Below are 20,179 nucleotides of genomic sequence, written 5' to 3' on the forward strand. Positions count from 1 at the left end.
CTATCTTGTAAATTTTATCTACTAACCATGTTAAAAACTAAAAAAACATTTCAAAAAATCCCAAACTTTCAATTTTTTTTTTGTTTGAATAGAACAGGAAACAACCTGTCCTGTTTAAACCTGCTTATTCTTGTTTATTAGCTTATTTTACATGTTCCTAGTTGATTTACGTTAGTTCTGAAATGTTGCACATTGAGGAGGCCATAGAATCGGCCATCTCCCTCTACTATAGCCTCTACAAATAAACTAAAAAAAAATCTTATAAAGTATTCCAACAAAAAAGGACCTAAAATAAACTATGCAATATTTCATTCAAGCGTGACAGCATTAGTTTCCATTTTATCCCGGATCCCGTATCCCTAGGGACTCCAGACTACATCAATTATTGATGGCTAATGGCTAATGCATGTTCCTTTTGTCCTGGTTTGATCCCCACTGCCTTATTTTTTGACTAGATAAAATAAAAATGGATAAGAAATGTTGTGTATAAACATAAACCATCAAATTATGTTTTTTTCATTATTTTTTTTTGATTTACTAAATTATCTTCTTAACTTTTTTGATTTTGATATAAATAAAATATTATTATTCAATAATCCTCTGTTTCAGTTTGCAAGCAATCAAAAAGAGCATAATGACTCTCACTCTCCTCTTCAAAACAGTTTAAACACATGTAGCTGGCGCCCTCTACAAATAGGAGTCATATTGACATCAAAATCAAATTTCTCATGTCAGAAAACTCCCATAAACCAATTTTCACTAGTAGTATACCACTAGAGGTCAAATTATTTCCGGAAATTTTTTCGAGCTCATGAATATTTTGAAAATTTTCACTTATAATATCACAAGAGCTTAAATTATTTTCGGAAATTTTTTTGAGGGCACGAATATTTTGAAAATTTTAAATAATTTTCCTAAAATATTCGTGCCCGAAAGAAAATTTCCAGGAATAATTTAAGCTTGCGTGGTATTCGGTAAGAAAATTTCACACCTAAATTTGAAAAAAAAAAATATTAATCCAACATGACATTTTAAAATAGTTTCAATTTGTTAAGTTGGCCAAGGTATTGATGTTTTTGACATATTATGTGTTTTGTCATTTTTGTTTGCGATTCTGTCATTAAGCTATTACTAGTTTTAAAACGCCTGTACGTAGAGTAAGAAGTGTATAGCGAAATGTCGCGATTTGGAAAAGTAAACCAACAAGTCATTAAAGAAGAAATTGAAAATATAAAACCAGATAACACCCGAAAATCAAAATCAAGTGTATGGAAACAGTTTGTTGAATTTTGTGATGAAAAGTCGTATAATATTCATGAGTGTATGAGTGTAGTACAGCTGGTACTATACTGGAGGACTACGCATTTAATATGAAAAAGAAAAATTTTGAAGATTATAAGGAAAGTGTGGTCAAAGTGATGTGGAACTCTACTGCTAAGCAGTTGCAAGAAATTTATTACGAAAAATATAAAATAAAATTTAATCCGTTTTCTGATGTGGAATTTGTGACCGCCAGAGCTGCACGCGATGCTAAGCGCAAAATACTACAGAGAGATTCAGCAAAAAGAAAAGTGAGTGCTTCAGCCTTAACCAGTGACGAATACAAAAAAATTATTGAAATGTGGGATGAAAATACTCCAGATGGGTTGCAGCGTAAATTTTTTCACATAGTTTCACATGAGCTGGCATGGAGAGGAGGGGAAGGACATTCTGCTTGTATCCAATACTTCAAAGAAGAAACTGATAATTTCGGAAACCCAAAAGGTCGGATAGAATATAATCCAATTTTCTCTAAAACCACACAAGGTGGTTCTAAAAAACTGTCGGATAGTAAATGGTTGATTAGAAATTTCGAAAATCCACAAATGTGTCCGGTTCGCTTGTTTAGAAAGTTGATGGAAAAAAGGGGAAATCTTATTCAAACCGACAGACTATTCTTAACACCAAACCCATACTGGAATCAACCCAATTCGAAAGGATGGTACAAGAATAGCCCAGTTGGTAAGAACATTGTATCTTCATGGTTTAAATCAGCAGCTTCAGATATAGGAATTGACACTAAAAAAGTTAAAATAACCAATCATTCTGCAAGAGCAACAGCTGTTTCGAATTTGGCCAAGAAAGGAGTTGGTGAACAACAGCTCATTAAAATTACTGGACATAGTAATAGTCAGTCGATCAAACCTTACTTACAGTTGGACGCTGAACATCATCAACAGATGATTGAATCCATGAGGAGCATTTCATCAAGTACTAGCCAGTTCAATCATGATCAGAGCACAATGCAAAATAAAACAGAAAATACCCAGATTCAAACCACCAATTCAAGCCAGCCTACAAACATTTACAATAATTGTGTTTTTAATATTAATAAAACCTATAATTACTAAATGTGTTTCGTTATTATTTTGCTATATTAGTCGATATCATTAAAGATTTGGCATTGAAGATAATTCAACATGAAATAAATTCTAAAAAAATCATATAGATATATCCATCATATTTCGTTAAATAGAAAAATACCAGCTTTAGTTAAATAAAGGCGGCAGAACTATATTTTTTAGAACATGGCAATTTCGAAGAAATTCATATGTAGGTATATCTAACATATTTCCTTAAATAAAAAATATTACCAACCTTAGTTACATCAAATGCTAAAACTCAAATGGGTAATATTTCAATATATAGACATTGTAGTTCATTCACATTATGATTGTAGATCTTATGTTTACCTTTTCAACTGTCAAAACTTCCACTAAAGTTTTGTGGGCGCCTCGAAAAAATTTCCGGAAATTTTTTCAGTTGCCATGGTAACTAGTCAACATTAAAGCATGTTATTGGTTGAAAAGTAGAGGTGTGAAATTTTCACTAAAATTTATCCGTTGCCATGGTGATTTGTCAAAAAAACACGTTTTGATTGGTTAAAAATTACAGGTGTGGAATTTTCATACAAATATTATCGTCATTTCAGAAATTATTTGGAAAAAATCGAAATAAAAATGAAACTTCTATACCCTGTATCGCCGAAACTAAGCATTTTAGAATATACATTTGTACGAACTTTTTTACATATTTTTACTTAAGTTTCCGGAATACAGTTCGGACCACCGTGTATATTAAAGATCAAGAATTTTTCTCACACTTTTATGAAATAGTTCTCCAAAAATAAACGAAAATTCAAAAAAAATCAGAAAAACCAACAGAAACTTGATAGGAAACCTAACCGTATGGTCAGAATTCTGGACAAAAATAATAGAAACGTATCGCATTGTCTCTCGCCTCTGCTTGGAAAACAATTTGGACAGCTGAGGAAATTCAATTTAAAGTTACTTTGTGTCGGGTTTTCCGTTTACTTGTCCACAAAATATTGCTTTCGTCTGTATTGTTTTATTTACTCTACCAAACGTTTCTTAAATTAAAACGTTTTTACAGTTCTTTTCAACACCTTCTTTGCTATTTTTTAGAAGAGTCCATTTCACTAGTCCGAAAAAGTAGCAAAATAACAAAATAAAAATGGCTAGGTATTTTTACACAAATGAAGAAAGAAATTAAAGATAAAGGATTATACTATATCCTTATTATAGCACATTTTTAGACAACTTCTTTGTTTTTAAGATTTTGATGGTCAAACAACAACAAAATATTCCTTATGTTTGGACTAAATTTTTGTCGAAAATAAAGACATAATTTAAAATTCCGTTACATTACCGAAATAGATTGAAGTTTTGTGATTACAGTGATATACAGGGCGTCTCAGATTTTAATCGGGAAAATTTAATAGACGATAGAACTTGGAAAAATAAAACAAAAAGTTTATATCAACTTGTAAGATTTAAAGCTTCATTTTCGAGAGACAGAGTGTTAAAGTTACTTAAAAAAAAATTAAAATATTTGAAAAACTATTTAATGGATTTTGATAAAACTTGACCCGTTTATAATACTTACTATTGGACTTAATTTGATGTAATTAGATTTAAGTTTAATGGTCAGGGGCGGCGGTGGGGCATCACTGTTAAATTATTTTAAAGGAAAAAATAGGCACACTACTGCTTTTTTAGAAGTTTAATATTATTATTGGATTTAGTAATTAAAAATGTTATTTTTTTGTAAATCTCCCCACGAGAGTTGGCACATGTTTTTTGTAACACCCTGTATATGATATTAACTCTGAATTTTCTGAAACACATTTTTTTTTAAATTTTAAGTTTAATATAACTCGGTTATTTTCAATTTACTTTGAAAAAGTTATACATAGAGAAAATAGTTTTATTTGACCAGATCTGGCTACCCGTTAAAATTAGTAGTGGGAACTATCGAATGAATACTATCGAAACATTCGATAGTTGCAATTCATTCGAATAATTCGATAGCTAGTAAAGAAACATTCGTTGAAAATTATTCGAATAAAAATTATCGAATAGATGCGTCATCTGCCTTGAAATATTGTATTCTAGTAATCGGCAGCAAAACCATTCATTTATAAATTCCATTTATCTGTCAGGATCGATTATAATAAAATATTAACTGATTTTTAGTTGTCGCCCGGCGACGTGACGTAGGTTTCTTTCCTAGAAACCTGACAGCGGTCGGTGGCAATGCTAAGGTAAAGAAGTGGGGCATCTTGATTTTGCGGAGTCATAAAGATAAGGACACATTATTTTTTATTGAGGCGCTAGTATTTACACAGAAATACATTATGAAGGGCTAAGCTACATTGGTATTTAGCTGATGCATTAAAAAGAATAATATTATTGTTTCATTTTAATATAGTTAGGGATAGTACGTCTATATATTTTGCATTTTATTAATATTCTGTTCTTACACACCGTGCAATAATAATTTGTTATTTTTTTTTTTTTTTTTTTTTCACTTTTAAATGTTTCTTTTAAGCAAAAGACTGGTTTAATAAAAATAATAATAACAGTAATAATTTGTTATAACGTATTAACAACAAAATTTAAAATAATTAATAAAAAGTTACGTATTGCTTGTGTTCAGTTTTGCATTACAACTTAAGATTGTGCAAGCATAGGATCGAAAAGCATGCGTGTCTGAGGCGACCTGTAGTTAAAAGGCGCTCATGTTTTTCAAATATGATATAAAAAGTAATTTACTGGCTCAAAATTATTGTTTTAATTTACTGCAAAGAGTATATTCACGACTATTGCAAAAAAGCAATGCAAATTTCATAAAATATTTTGAAACATGTATGATTGTGACAAATAAATATTATTTCTTTCTTCAATATGACTCATTTATTCATTTGCACTGAATTACTTTAAAATAATATTTATTTAAATATTTTCTATGTAGAAAGGTCTCTAGTAAAAAATTCGTTATTAAAAAGTGTAACGGTTCTAAGAGTCTTCCAGCAAGATCAAGACAAAGACTACAATAATTAGATTAAAATACCAAGACCAAGTGAGTCTTGACCTTGGTCTTGCATTTCCTCATCTCTAGGCTTTCCAAAGGGATTTTGAATACCCAATCTTGGTTAGTAAAATTATATTTAGATATACAACGCTCTTTAATGATATACTGCTATTTTAATAAATTAATTATATGCAGAAATATTTTAAGAAGTGATTTGGGCCAAACACTATATTGCTTATAGTAATTTTTAAATGACAGTAATGAAACAGTTTCAATTTGTTTTAGGAAAAAGATTTGACAATGACGACAAACGTCTACATAAACTACTAGATATGATTCGCGAATGTTTCAAAATAGTAGACATATCAGGAGGAATAATAAATCAGATTCCATTCTTGAGGTATATTGCACCATCAGCTAGTGGGTACAATCAGATAATGAGTATGCTAACAAACATGTGGACCTTTCTAGGGGTAATTAATATACTTTCAACATATTTTTAACTACAATAAAAATTCAAATTTTTGATATACAGGGTGGCCCATTAGTGCGAGGCCCATTAGTCGTCGTTGTCGAAGATATGAAAAAAGTTTATACAGATGTTGCATGGTTTATAAAGGCAGTCCTAAAAATATTTTGTTGGATAAAGGGTGTCACATAAAAAAGTTATTATAAAGTTTTAAGTTTCTTTAAATTGCACCCCTCATTTTTCTGCAGATATTTATTTGAAGCAATCTGCGGTGCTGCCAGTCTAATACTTATTTACTAAAACTTTGGTCATTATAAAAACATTATATCCGAAAAGTGGTAGAAAACTGGAGTGAATATAACTTTATTAACACTCACTTTGCTACATTTTGCCAAACAACAAGGATAACAGAATAAATCCGTATAGAGAAATTTACATTTTCATCTACAGGGTATTTTTTATGGCGTCACCAAAACTGGAATATTTAAAATGCTGTATCTTATTTTTTTCTAACACCCTGTATATTAGTTTACATTCAGATGCAGAATTAAAAAGTGAACATTTTTTTTTGTATTTAAATAGTTCTAGAGTTTCAAAAATAATTGAAAACTATATTTTAGGATATATCAATATGTAACTTTTCTTGTACCGTGAAGTGGGGTGACTTTACCCAATTCTGAATTTTAAATCGTGTTTATTTCAAAAATTGTTGTATTTTCTCAAATGCGCATGGTCTATGCTATAAGTGGTAATATGGACAACACAACAATAATACGCTTTTTTGTTTATTAAACAAATATATATATAAAAAAGTAAAAAACTGGATGGGCAAAGTTAGTTGCTTATATGGGTTGTCTTTGCCCTCTTCCTTATTCTTATTGATAGACCAAAGCCACCCCATTTAAAAGCATAATTACGTAAAATATCCTTCATCACCCTCAATATTATAACGAACTTCTGCATAATACTTACCTCAATATAGCGTGGTTAACTATTGCAGCCACGTAGAAGTTTGAAACGCACAAAATAGGCTTTAAAAACAGATTTGGCTTCACAGCACTGTAAATGCTACATCGCAACTGACAGCAAGCGTTTAGCGACGTTCCGAGACGTGGGGCGCCTCCACCCATAATTTACCGATAACACATAACGCGTTCTTTTCAAGTAGTGGCTACGGCTACGTCTAACATATTTTCGGACGGAATTTGGAAAAGTCACCCCAAGAGGCAAAGTCACCCCATTTCACGGTAATTAACAAACGTTCTCGTAAATTGACAAACGATGTATGGTGTAATGCATATATTTCCAAAGTTTGTAACTCTTATTTTAGGAAACGATAGATGACCACAAACTTTCTATGCAATATACTCCCAGAGATCTGATTGATTCATTTTTACAACACACGGAAAAGAAAACCGACGAATCATTTACAGGTAATTTTGATTTTAATCCAAATTTAAATTTCTATATTACATAAATTATATAAATCTGACACAACACATCAAAACACTTAATTTTCCTTCGCTTGTCCTTGATATAATTACCATGTAGTTTCCGAATAAACCTACTCATCAGCACGAACTTTTTTGGAGTTTTTTTGATCTGTGGCCCGGTTCGATCGCTGCCTGTGTTGTCATTCCGTTTTCGTGCTCGTCAGCGACGACTGTAAACAAATCGCGTGTGTCGAAAATTAAAAAGAAAAATGCCGAAAAGACCATTTAAAGACAAGGACCAGGACAAATACGGTGAAATAAAGAGATTAAAAAAGCAATTTAGAGAAATGCAAGAACATTTAAATAAGATTTGTGATTCTAGTGAATCATCTTCTGAAGTTTTTTCAACATCAGGTACGTTTTTTTTTTCTTTTTAGCTTAATGAAGAGTTGTCAGATAACAAGGAGAAATTTAGGCAGGGATATCGTGCGATATTCCCTGAGAGACAGGAAAACCGTGCGGTTTTTTCATGTCGTCCTTATATAATATAAATAAAATGTTTTTAGGACAACGTGCGTTGTTCCTAAAATTGAAATCGGGCGATTTCTTATATAAACAAGCAATTATATAACATGAGATCAGGCGATCTCATTTGAATAGAACTTTGTCAGCTGGTATCTTCACTGAAAGACTGAAAAACCGTGCGGTTTTTTCATGTCATCCTTATTTAATATAAATAAAATGTTTTTAGGGCAACGTGCGTTGCTCCTAAGAAACGAAATCAGGCGATTTCATCACTTGAATAGGACTTTGATGTCATGTTTTCTTTTCAGAATCGGAGGCTACCTCTGATATTCCAAATATTCCAGCCCCAGACGTCACAGTAGTAGATACAGAAATACCAGAAAATTCTGATCAATATTTTGACGCTTTAGGTTTAAGACCAGACTCAGGGGACAATGAAGGCAAAGACTTACATGAAGAAATTGTTGTTCGCTGGCACAGCCACTTGAAAAAAGGGCTATCTAAAGAACAGCGAGAAGAATTAATGTTAAAGTATAAGGTGCCTGCAAATTGCAAAGCTCTTCATCCTCCCCAGATAAATAATGAAGTACAACCTTGCCTAAATAAGTCGGTTCTTGACCATGATCGTTTTATCTCAGCGTTACAACAACAATTGGCTCATGGCTTATCAGCAATAGGGACAGTCATTGAGGCTATGATGCCTAACAAAGAACAAGTAGATAACATGAAATCATTGGCAGAGGCCTGCCAATTATTCACTAACGTTCATCATGGACTTTCAGTTCACCGTAGATTTAAAATCATACCACATTTAAATCCGGAATGCAAAAAAGTCGTGGACAGTCTGGAAATAGATGATTTTTTATTTAATAAAAAATTTGCAGATACAATGAAAAATGAACAAATCATAAAAAAGGCCAGTGCTGATTTTAAAAAGAAGAATTGGCAAACTAAATTTTCAAGACCATCAATAAATACATCAATGTATCATTTAAACTACCGGCGTGGGCCTCCCAGAGAGAAAATGAAGGAAAAAAGGAGGAGGGAAGAAAAGAAGCCATCAGGATATCAGAAGTATCACAAGAAAGTCCCCAGGAAATACCATCGCCAGGAATAGATATGGAGGAAGATGTGAGTAATTGCGCTGGTAGACTTTCGAGATTTTTACAGAGTTGGAAACATATTACGAAAGACCGAGCGGTCTTAGACTGGGTCACAGGTATTAAAATACCTTTTATTAAAAAACCTGTACAGTATTTTGAGCCCTCTGTACAAATCTCTGACAAACTCTTACCCCAGTATAAAAAATCCATTCAGCAAATGTTAGAAATAGGTGCTATCGAAGAGTGTCATTCTTCAATAGGACAATTTATATCATCTTACTTTATAATTAAAAAACCCTCTGGCTGTTATAGGTTTATTTTAAATTTAAAAAGCCTTAACAAATTTTTATTTGCTCCTCATTTTAAATTAGAGAATTACAGAACTGTAATAAAACTTATAAATAAAAATTGCTACCTTTCAAATATCGATCTAAAGGATGCATATTATTTAATTTCAGTTAATAAAAAGTACAGAAAATACCTGCGATTTCGCTTCGAAAATCGTCTATATCAGTTCAGTTGTTTACCATTTGGTCTTAACATCGCACCATATATTTTCACTAAACTTATGAAACCGTTAACAAAAAAACTGCGTCTTATGGAAATAAGTACTGTATTTTATTTAGATGATATTCTTATTATAGGTAAAAATAAAAATGAATGTAAAAAATACACGAAAATAGTTCTTTCAGAACTAGCCAAATTAGGATTTATAATAAATAATAAAAAAAGTATGTTAATACCTCAACAAACTATTAGATTCTTAGGGTTTATATATAATACTAATAAAATGACCATTTCACTTCCTGGTGAAAAACGTAAAGCCATTCAAAATTTGATTTTAAATTTACGGAAGAAAAGGAAATGCACAATTAGGGAATTTGCCCAACTAATAGGCAAACTTGTAGCATCTTGTCCTTCAACAAAATATGGTTTTATTCATATTAAGCAGTTTGAAAAAATTAAACATTTTTTGTTGCGAGGAGACTATTACAATTATAATAAAAAGATGCATATTCCAACCTCTTTAAATAATGAATTAGAGTGGTGGCACAATAATATAGGATTAGGTCAATCGATAAAATCTAAAAATTTCTCACTTGAAATTTTTTCAGACGCCTCCAAGACGGGTTGGGGAGCGTTTTGTAACGGTCACAGATGTCACGGTTTCTGGAATAATAAAGAGCAGGTAAAACATATTAATTTTTTAGAAATCAAAGCCGCCTATTTCGCCTTGAGATCACTTGCTAAAGACAAAGAAAATATTTCCATTTTATTAAGAATTGATAATCAAACGGCAATATCGTGTATTAATCGAGGTGGAAGTGTTAAATACTCATATTTAGATAATATTACAAAAGCTCTTTGGCAGTGGTGTGAAAAGAAGTGTATTATAGTATTCGCTAGCTATATTAGTTCATCTGCTAACTTTGAGGCAGATAGAGAATCAAGATTTTTCTCAATTAATACTGAATATGAGCTAAATGACACTGTATATAATCAAATTATACAGAGATTTGGTTCTCCGGAAATAGATTTATTTGCAACTAGAATTAACAAAAAGTGCAATAAATTTGTTTCCTGGTTTCCAGATCCTGAGTCATGGAAGGTTGACGCGTTCACAATAAGGTGGTCAGAATTTTTCTTTTACGCTTTCCCCCCCTTTTCAATAATTACTAGGGTCTTAGAAAAAATTGTTCAGGAAAAGGGATTAGGAATTGTAGTAGTACCTTATTGGCCTACACAGGCATGGTATCCCCTGTTCACTAAGTTGTTATTAGAGAAACCTATTTATTTTAAAGCAAACAAATTTTTACTTGTCTCTCCTTTCAGAGACTACCACCCACTACACGAGGAGATTTCCCTGGTAGTAGGGAAATTATCCGGCAGGCTTATATAAGAAAGGGGGTTCCAGTGACAGCAATAGAAATAATCGAGGCATCTATATCAAAAGGAACACTTAAACAGTACACATCTTGTTATAAAAAATTCTGGCAATTTTGTGCTGACAGTAACAGGGATCCTCTTGTTTATAAGCTAGAAACATATTTGGATTTTTTATCCGATGCCTTAAAAGAAGGTCTTTCATTTTCTGTCGTCAATTCTTATAGATCAGCTCTTAATTTGATATTTAGTCCTATAAGTAATAATGATGAAAAAGTAATTAATCGTTTTGTGAAGGGAGTGTCTAATATTCGACCACCAGGACCTAAATATAAGATTACTTGGGATCCAGACCCTCTATTAAAATACCTAGGTACATTATATCCTCTAGAGGCGTTAGATTTAGAATACGCAACTTATAAACTAGTCACTCTTATGGCACTGACATCAGCCAGCAGAGTTCAGACTCTTTCTCTAATTAAAGTTCAAAACATTAATATATCGGTAGACAGAGTTGAGATTAAAATACCAGATAGAGTAAAAACATCCGCTCCAGGCAGATTCCAACCGCTACTAATTTTTCCGTTTTTTAAGAGTAAACAAGAACTTTGCGTTGCGTCCACCATTGCGGACTACATTAAAAGAACGAAACCAATACGCAATACCGAAGAAAAACTAATTCTTACCCATAAAAAACCACACCGTTCAGCATCTTCTCAGACAATAAGCAGGTGGATTAAAAATACTTTAAACTTAGGTGGCGTAGATACGTCCATTTTTTCAGCCCATAGTGTACGTCACGCTACAACTTCGGCTGCGTATAAAGCAGGCGTAAATATAGAGATAATTAAAAATACAGCAGGCTGGACTCCTGCCTCGAACACCTTCTTTAGTTTTTATAATAGACCTGTAGAAAAACCTCAAGATAAATTTGCCAAAGCCATTATTGAATTGGGTTCTAATAAATCGTAGTGTTCTACTGTTAGTAGTATTAAGTATTTTTTTATTATTATTTAGGTGTTATCAATATATCATATTCATTCTATTAGTTATAAGTTAAAAGTTAAGTTCTTTACATTATATACTCAGTAGTTAGTTATAAACTCAGAGTTTATGTTAATCATTTATTAGTAAATATGTAAAAATATAAAAAATATAATTTCCAAAGTTTTCTAAAGTTCAAAAAAAAAATATTTTTTAAATTTTAGAATTTATATTTCTTACAATAAGTAATTGTTAGAGAAGTTAATATCTTATGATAATAATTAATTATATCAATATATGGTTATAAAAAATAAAAAAATTGCCTTTGACTTTGAACATCTACATGGTAATTATATCAAGGACAAGCGAAGGAAAATTAAAAGATTAATCGACTTACCTGAAGGATGATTAATCACGATTTTTGTCCGTCGAGCGATCAACCAACCCCCTATATACCCCCAGATCCTAGGCAATTTTTTTAGACACTTCAACGGAATGACAACACAGGCAGCGATCGAACCGGGCCACAGATCAAAAAAACTCCAAAAAAGTTCGTGCTGATGAGTAGGTTTATTCGGAAACTACATGGTAATTATATCTTCGGACAAGCTCGGAAAATTATGATTAATCATCCTTCAGGTAAGTCGATTAATCTTTTAATTTTTAAATTGAGAAGCAGGACCGTATTAGTAGATGGTCATTTTCGTATTTTTAGCAGATGGTCATTAAATATACAGGGTGGTCCGAACTACATTCCGGAAACTTCGGCAGCATATTCTGTATATAAAAATAAGTAAAAAAGTTCGTAACAATGTATGTCCTAAAATGGTTAGTTTCGGAGATACAGGGTGTAGAAGTTTCATTTTTATTTCGATTTTTTTTCCAAATAATTTGTGAAGTAACGTAAATATTTGGATGAAAACTGGTGTTTGGAGTTTTTTTTACACGAGAAATTTGATTTTGATGTCAATATGACTCCTACTTGTAGGGGGCGCCACCTACATATATTTTACTAGTTTGAAGAGTAATAACTTTTCATCCGTACTTGTATAAAATTACTGAGTAAAAAAATATACATTTACGACGTATTTTACGTAAAAAAGGTCTTTTGGTAAAAATCGCTACGACTAATGGTTCTCGAGATATTTGGAATTGAATTTATCAATACCTGTCATCATTGGCATAAATTAAACATGTTGACTAATATATAGTTATTAGACTAAAATCATAAATTTGAAATATTTTTGTGCTAAAAGTTCAACAGAAACTGTATTATCATCATTTTTTCGCAGATAAATTTATAATTAATTTAAAAAAATAAAAATTGTGTTTATTTTTTGTCAATAATGACATGTATTGACTATTTCCATTCTAAATATCTTGAGAACGGTTGCTCGTAGTAATTTTTACCAAGAGACATTTTTTACGTATAAAATCACGGAAATGTATATGTTTTCACACAGTAGTTTTATACAGGTACGGCTGAAAAGTTATTACTCTTCAAAACAGTTAAAACACATGTAGGTGGCGCCCCCTACAAATAGGAGGCATATTGATATCAAAATCAAATTTTTCATGTCAAAAAACTCCCAGACAGCAATTTTCATCCAAATATTGACGGTACTTCAGAAATTATTTGGAAAAAATTGAAATAAAAATGAAAGTTCTACACCCTGTATCTCTAAAACTAAGCATTTTAGGACATATATCTATACGAACTTTTTTACTTATTTTTATCTGCAAAATATGCTGCCGAAGTTTCTGGAATACAGTTCGGACCACCCTGTATATTCCTATAATAATATATTACTATAAAGAAGTTTTATGCCTAAGTCAAGTCATTTTTCTTTGGTATTTTTGTTGTTACACAAAACCAAAGGAAATTTCAGAATTGAAACAACACGGAATTGAAAAGAGATGAAGAGACATAGAAAATAGCAAGCTTTTAAGCATCTAATAATGCTAACATGGTTAGCAAAGTGTTTTGGTTGATTGACGCGTTTGGTTGACTTGTGTAATATTTTGCTGTAACACCAATGATTTCAACCTAAATGACATTCTTCTTTGTTTAGATCAACAACTGCTTTCGATGTGCCTTGATTTATTTATGGCAGGCGCAGAGACAACAAGTAACAGTTTAAGTAAGTCCCACAATTAAGCTCACAATAAACCTAGAAAAAAACATTTTTGACAGGCCACATCAAAAGCACATGTGCAAAATATGCAGGCAACAGTAGCGCACATTGTCAAAAAATACATGATAAAATAGTAACACTATTTTAGTCTAAACATTTTTAAATGTATATAAATATGCTCTTTTTCAAAAATATTTCGATAACAAGGTATAGTTATAACTTATAAAAACGTTTATAAAGGATAATATAAAGCTATATCTACCTTGTACGGGTCTTTTGCTATTATTTCTGGACTTCTTATTATACTGTTCTCTATTATAGAAAAAATGTTTGATAATATAGATTATTTTTAGGTTTTGCCTTTATGTATATGATACTTTATCCAGATGTCCAGAAGAAAGTACAACAAGAACTTGACAAAAAAATTGGGAGAGATAGATGGCCAACGGTGGAAGATAAAAATAAGTAATAATTAACTTAAAAAGATACAAAATATATTATTATCCTATTTTCCAGTTTAAAGTATACTCAAGCAGTACTTATGGAAATCCAAAGAAGATGCAACCTGGCGCCCATGGGAGTAACTCACAGAACAACGAAAACGACCTCTTTATATGGTTACACCATACCAGAGAACGCTGTTATTCTTTTGAATTTATACAGCATCCATATGAATTTAGATTATTGGAAAGATCCCATGAAGTTTAAACCAGAAAGATTTTTGGATGAATCTGGAAACATAACTGTCGATGAAAATTATTATTTGCCGTTTGGACTAGGTGAAGCAAATTTAAATCAACTTTAATATTTCACTATAGATAGGCGTTCTCACATACCCCTTAAGCGATTTTATAGGCTTGGTGCATTTCAGTTCATTTTAAAAATTCCGACCGCAGCGCTCAAACGACAGAAATTAGAAGCGCCTGGTATAAAAGTATTTCACGCAGTCCCGTTTATGTCGATCGGACGTGTTTAGTTTTTGTCAATGACATGTATTGACTATTTTCCTATTCTAAATATCTTGAGAACGGTTGCTCATAGCAATTTTTACCAAGAGACATTTTTTACGAAAAAATTCACGGAAATGTCTATTTTTTTTACACAATAGTTTTATACGAGTACGGACGAAAAGTTATCTCTTCAAAACAGTTAAAACACAAAATTTAGGTGGCGCCCCCTACAAATAGAAGGGATATTGACATCAAAATCAAATTTTTCATGTCAAAAACTCCCAGAGAGCAATTTTCATCCAAATATTGACGGCACTTCAGAAATTATTTGGAAAAAATCGATATAAAAATGAAACTTCTACACCCTGTATCTCCGAAACTAAGCCATTTTGGGACATACATTTATACGAACTTTTTTACTTATTTTTATCTGCAAAATATGCTGCCGAAGTTTCTGGAATACAGTTCGGACCACCCTATATATTCCTATAATAATATATTACTATAAGCGTTGACTATAACAAACTATAAGGAAGTTTTATGCCTAAGTCAAGTCATTTTTGTTTGGTATTTTTGTTGTTACACAACACCAAAGGAAATTTAAAATTTTTTTTTTTTAAAGTAACTGTGAAAGTTATAAAAATGTGTCTTAGAAAACTATAAAATATATTTCTATAACAGAAATAACAAATAATAAATCGAAAGATAATCGTAAATGTTATAAAACTGTATAAAAATATCTATTGATCAATTTAAATGTTGGACCGATTTTTGAAGTAATTTCTTATGAATCCATTAGACCGCTAAACGCAGTGACTTATTTTAAAATTTATGTATAAGTGACAAAACGTCGCTGTTCGAATACATATCAATCATTCGCAGTGTAGTGCAGAACTAGCTTCTTCTGATATAGAGACTATATCTTCATTCTCGAGAAATTATAATCGTTGTCAGAAAATATGTTGTTTTATATATATTTTTTGAAACGTTTGTATGTTTCCAAATTCCTACCGACCGCGCCATTTTGATCAGCAGTAAGTTCTTTACACTTTGACATTAGATAATACTAATTTCATTCTGGAATTCAGACTATGTCTAAACAATAGTGTATTGTCTTATTAGGAGTCAAAATTATAGTGTTTTTGACGATGCTGTAAAGCTATTCCGACGTTACAGGGAGGCACAAAATGTACATTTTTACTCCGAATAGAACATATACGGCTATATGCCGTATATGTTCTATCCGGAGTAAAAAAGGCAATAAGCTGGACTGCAGCAACTACCGTGGTATATCAGTGACGAGCACAATGAGCAGGTTATATGGTAGAATTTTACGTGATCTCATAGAAGAAGATTATAGAGAAAAGGAGGAAGAAGAACAGAATGGTTTTAGAGCAGGAAGGTCGTGTACAGATAACGTGTTCTGTTTAAAACAAGTTATAGAAAAAAGATCGGCAAGAAACTTGGACACACATATAACATTTGTTGACTTACGGAAAGCGTACGACACTGTCCCAATATCAAGACTATGGAGGGTACTAGAACAATCTACGATCAACCATACTTATATAACAGCTCTTAAGGACGCAAAATCAAAAATAAAGGAAGGAAAGAGCTTACAGAAACATTTATAACCGACAAAGGCTTGCGTCAAGGTTGTTGCATCTCCCCTACTCTCTTTAAAATATACGTTGCAGTCGCTTTACAAAACTGGAAAAGAAAGATCCGTGGTATGGGCATAGAGATTGACAATGAATGTTTCTTCACACTTCAATTCGCAGACAATCAAATAATAGTTGCCAATGACAAAGATGATATGCAATATATGCCAAGAAAACTTATTGAAGAATACGGAGAATGGGGCTTGAGAGTTAACATAGCCAAAACAAAATATCTATGTATAGGCGCACAAGAAGGAAACTTGAACTTGGACAACGGTCACGAAATTAAGCAGTGTCAAGAGTATGAGTACCTAGGAATTACATTTGATAACACTGGAACTGACGGCAGAGAAATAGAGAAAAGGATTATCAACGCGAAAAAAATAATCGGATGTCTAAATGGAATCTTATGGAGCTAATCAATAACAAAGCGAAGAAAATTCAATATATCTGAAATCATGATAAACAGCAACCTCCTGTATGGAGCAGAAACATGGAGAATAACTGAAAAAACTGTTAACTGTCGTAAAGGGCCCCTTTACGACAAGCAAAACAATTTTCTTTTTACTTTTTCTTTTTTTTTAATTTTTTCTCTACTTTCGATTTTTCGAAATTAGAAAAAATACACAGCTAAAGGCAAGAAAATATTATTTATTAATATACACTAAAGCTGTAAGAATTTTGTTCATTTCATATATCAAAACATTACAAATATTTTTTTAATCAATTTCAAACATTGCTAATAATATAAACAGTAATCGAGCAACAAATTTGTACACTTGTTGAATTTGACACTTAATATCAGTTTAATAATATATTTTTTGTACTTTTATGCTTAGGCGTAACAGTGCTTTACTTTTATGCATAGGCGTTGAAATTACAAAATTGATATTCTTGAGACGTTTGAAATAAAATTCCTTTTGATCTGAAGCGAGCGACTTTTTATGCGGAATATATTGGTGACCGATGTGGAAAAATGGGACGCACCGTAGAATTGTTAATGTTATCGGTATCGGGCAGAGTTATAAAGATTTAGCCATTTAGGAATAGAACTTTAATTGGAAATAAGTTCTTATCATTTGGAAATCCGATTTAAATATTGTTTTGAACTAAAATAAAATAAAAATCTGATTTAAGTAAAAAAAATCTGATTTTTTTATTTTTTTCAAAAAATCATGATTTTTCCAACCCTGGTTTCGGGAGAGTCGAATATCCGGGAAGGTTGAGTTATTGAATGTTATTGCACCCACCAACCACAGTGGTTCCTCTTAATTAGCTGCGCGGTCATAACTGTTAGATATCTAGATATAGCTTGACTGTTTTTACTTGACTAGCTTTCTTAATAGAAATTGATAACAAATGCTAAATAAATGTATATAAAAAACTTAATGTAATATGTATTAAAAAAATTGGGCCCAGTTCGTGTGATTTGCATTTTAAGTTCTAACTATTCGGAAAGGTATACAGATTATGTTTGCACATATGTACATGTTTTTCATATTGAAGTGGTCAAATTTATTTTTAAATGTTGAAAAAATAAAAGAGACAGTTGTTTCATTTTATAAATACAATTTTATTGTCAATTGATATACAGTGTGTCCACGAAATAAGTTGACACGAAGAGGAAAAAATAAGTTACTTTTATTTTAAGACAAAAAGTTAATCTTTAACCACCCAGTATAAGATCCGGCGGCAATTCGCGGCAGCCAGTGGCAATTAATTTATATGCAATATACTTTAAGCAACAAGTATTATCATGCCGTTTAACAGGATTTGAAAGGGAAAGTAGTTAAAAGTCTTAAAGAGTGACAAGCAAAAATGTAAAAATACTATTTTTGTTGCCTTCAAATAAATTGCTATAAACTAATATTACTTAGGTTTAATTAAGTGCAAAAAAGAAAAAACAGTTCTTTTTACCTTCTTTTCGAACGTCCATTACAGAAAAGGCAACAGCTTTTATCAATTTTAATAAAATAAGTAATTAATTGGCGTTATCTGAAAACTGTTTATGTCAGCTTGATACCAGTAGCAAAAATGTGACATTTCTAATAAAAAAACGCTACACTAGGCTTACTTAATTTTGTTATTTATTATGTATCGTTTACAGGGGAATATAAGAAAAATATTAGCAACAGTTTCATGCAAACATTTTGAAATTAATATTTCTAAGTAATGACCTATTTATTTATACTTTTTGAGTTAAAGCAACAATTTTTCATAAAATATTATTTTCTTTATAGGTAAGCGTCGATGCTTAGGAGAAGGATTAGCCAAAACCCAGATATTTCTGTTTTTTACATGTTTGCTTCACAATTTTACGTTCGAAGCTGTTGACGGATTTTACCCCTGCGAGGAACCCTATGACGGATTTGCTTTGGCCCCAAAACCATTCAAGGCTAAATTGATACCAAGATATACTTAGATGTAATTTCAATGTATGGATAAAATAAAATAAAATAAATAGAAAAAATACGAAAAAATGTTAGTGTCTTCCTCAAAACTGAATATCTTCAAAACAAAAACAAAAATAAAGCTATTGAGATGAATCAAAAAACAAACTATCAAAAAAAGATATACCTAGATGATGAAATTATTTTTAAATTCCTTTCTTTGTTAACGTACACAGGGTGTTTCAAACTTTAACCAAAAGATCAACATTTTGTTTTCCCTCGTATAATTGACAGATGGCAACTTTCATTTTTAATTTAGAAAGAGTCATTAAAAAGAAATAATTCAAATAATTTAGCTACTTAAAAAATCATCAAAATCGGTCCACTAGAACACAATATATAAAACTTTAAAATACATGAAAATTTTAAGACGGTCGTTTTTAATGTCGGTGAGTTTATGTCTTTATAAAAAAAAACATATTAAACTTTGTCCAAATAATGTTTCAGATTTTGAAATATATGTTTTTTAATTCTGTAATTTATACATATATAAAATGCTAATGTTTATCTGTGTCGTCTCTACTGAAGTAACGACTTGCTCTAGAAAGTTGCTTTTTTTATTAAAAAAAGATAGCTAATTGGTTCTTCTAAAAACTGTCGTCGCCGAATTTTTTGTTTTTCATTTAATTAAAAAAAAATAAAAAGTATTTTTTTCCTGATGTCGTGCGCGGATGCGCCAGGCTTCAACTAGTTATTGTATATATAACTACTAAATTTTATTAAACGGGTATTAAAATATTTTTTGGTTAAACAAGGGTTAAACTATAGTTAAAGCCTTGTTTATATATGTACAGTGTGACCCACTCAAGACCGGGCACCCTCCATAAAATCTGTGTTTATAGTCCGATTTTGATTTTTTTTTCAAATATAAAGTTTCAAAAAATGAACTTTAGGGCTCAAAATCATGTTATTTCACAAAAAACAAGGCCTACTTAATAAAGTTTTTGTGGTGAAAAATTTGCAAAATCATATTAGCGATTTTTTTTCAAAAAATTTGAGTACACCCCTACATTCGGCATCCCCCAAAACAGTTCTGTACCAAATTTCGTTTAAAAATATTAATTATTAATAATTCTGCAGTTAAATTAAATAATTCCCTATTTTGCCAATTTAACGATGAGTTATCACGTAACCCTTGAAAAAAACAATCCACAACAATGGGTTTTATTAGCTGTCAATTCTTGCAGCGTAGAATTGAATATTAATTTAATA

At 31.3% G+C, this 20,179-nt stretch overlaps 2 protein-coding genes across 6 annotated transcripts; both read left to right on the forward strand.

Moving 5' to 3' along the window:
* Positions 1 to 4,988: 4,988 nt before the first annotated feature.
* LOC115888817 (methyl farnesoate epoxidase-like) lies at positions 4,989 to 18,977 on the forward strand. Its single transcript, XM_030908667.1, has 7 exons — positions 4,989 to 5,105; positions 5,659 to 5,846; positions 7,173 to 7,275; positions 13,844 to 13,912; positions 14,260 to 14,371; positions 14,423 to 14,685; positions 18,758 to 18,977. The coding sequence occupies exons 1-7, from the start codon at positions 5,081 to 5,083 to the stop codon at positions 18,937 to 18,939; spliced, it is 942 nt and encodes a 313-aa protein (XP_030764527.1). The 5' UTR covers positions 4,989 to 5,080; the 3' UTR covers positions 18,940 to 18,977.
* Positions 7,373 to 11,972, forward strand: LOC115888815. Of its 5 annotated transcripts, none has more exons than XM_030908663.1 (3): positions 7,373 to 7,689; positions 8,109 to 8,931; positions 10,737 to 11,972. In XM_030908663.1, the coding sequence occupies exons 2-3, from the start codon at positions 8,920 to 8,922 to the stop codon at positions 11,757 to 11,759; spliced, it is 1,035 nt and encodes a 344-aa protein (XP_030764523.1). In that variant the 5' UTR covers positions 7,373 to 7,689; positions 8,109 to 8,919; the 3' UTR covers positions 11,760 to 11,972. The 5 variants fall into 3 exon arrangements, with proteins under 5 accessions (XP_030764525.1, XP_030764523.1, XP_030764526.1 ...); XM_030908665.1 differs by having other exon boundaries at positions 10,019 to 11,972; XM_030908662.1 differs by having other exon boundaries at positions 8,109 to 11,972.
* Positions 18,978 to 20,179: the final 1,202 nt, after the last annotated feature.

Source organism: Sitophilus oryzae, unplaced genomic scaffold (genome assembly GCF_002938485.1).
Source record: "Sitophilus oryzae breed Bouriz unplaced genomic scaffold, Soryzae_2.0 scaffold_808_pilon_pilon, whole genome shotgun sequence".
In the NCBI taxonomy this organism is placed as follows: Eukaryota; Metazoa; Arthropoda; class Insecta; order Coleoptera; family Curculionidae; genus Sitophilus; species Sitophilus oryzae.

Coding starts and splice junctions, on each gene's coding strand:
- LOC115888817 (XM_030908667.1), top strand. CDS start 5,081: ATGTTTTTCAAATATGATATAAAAA. Junction 5,106..5,658: donor TTTCAAATATGATATAAAAA/GTAATTTACTGG, acceptor AATTTGTTTTAG/GAAAAAGATTTGACAATGAC. Junction 14,372..14,422: donor ACGGTGGAAGATAAAAATAA/GTAATAATTAAC, acceptor CCTATTTTCCAG/TTTAAAGTATACTCAAGCAG.
- LOC115888815 (XM_030908662.1), top strand. CDS start 8,920: ATGGAGGAAGATGTGAGTAATTGCGCTGGTAGACTTTCGAGATTTTTA.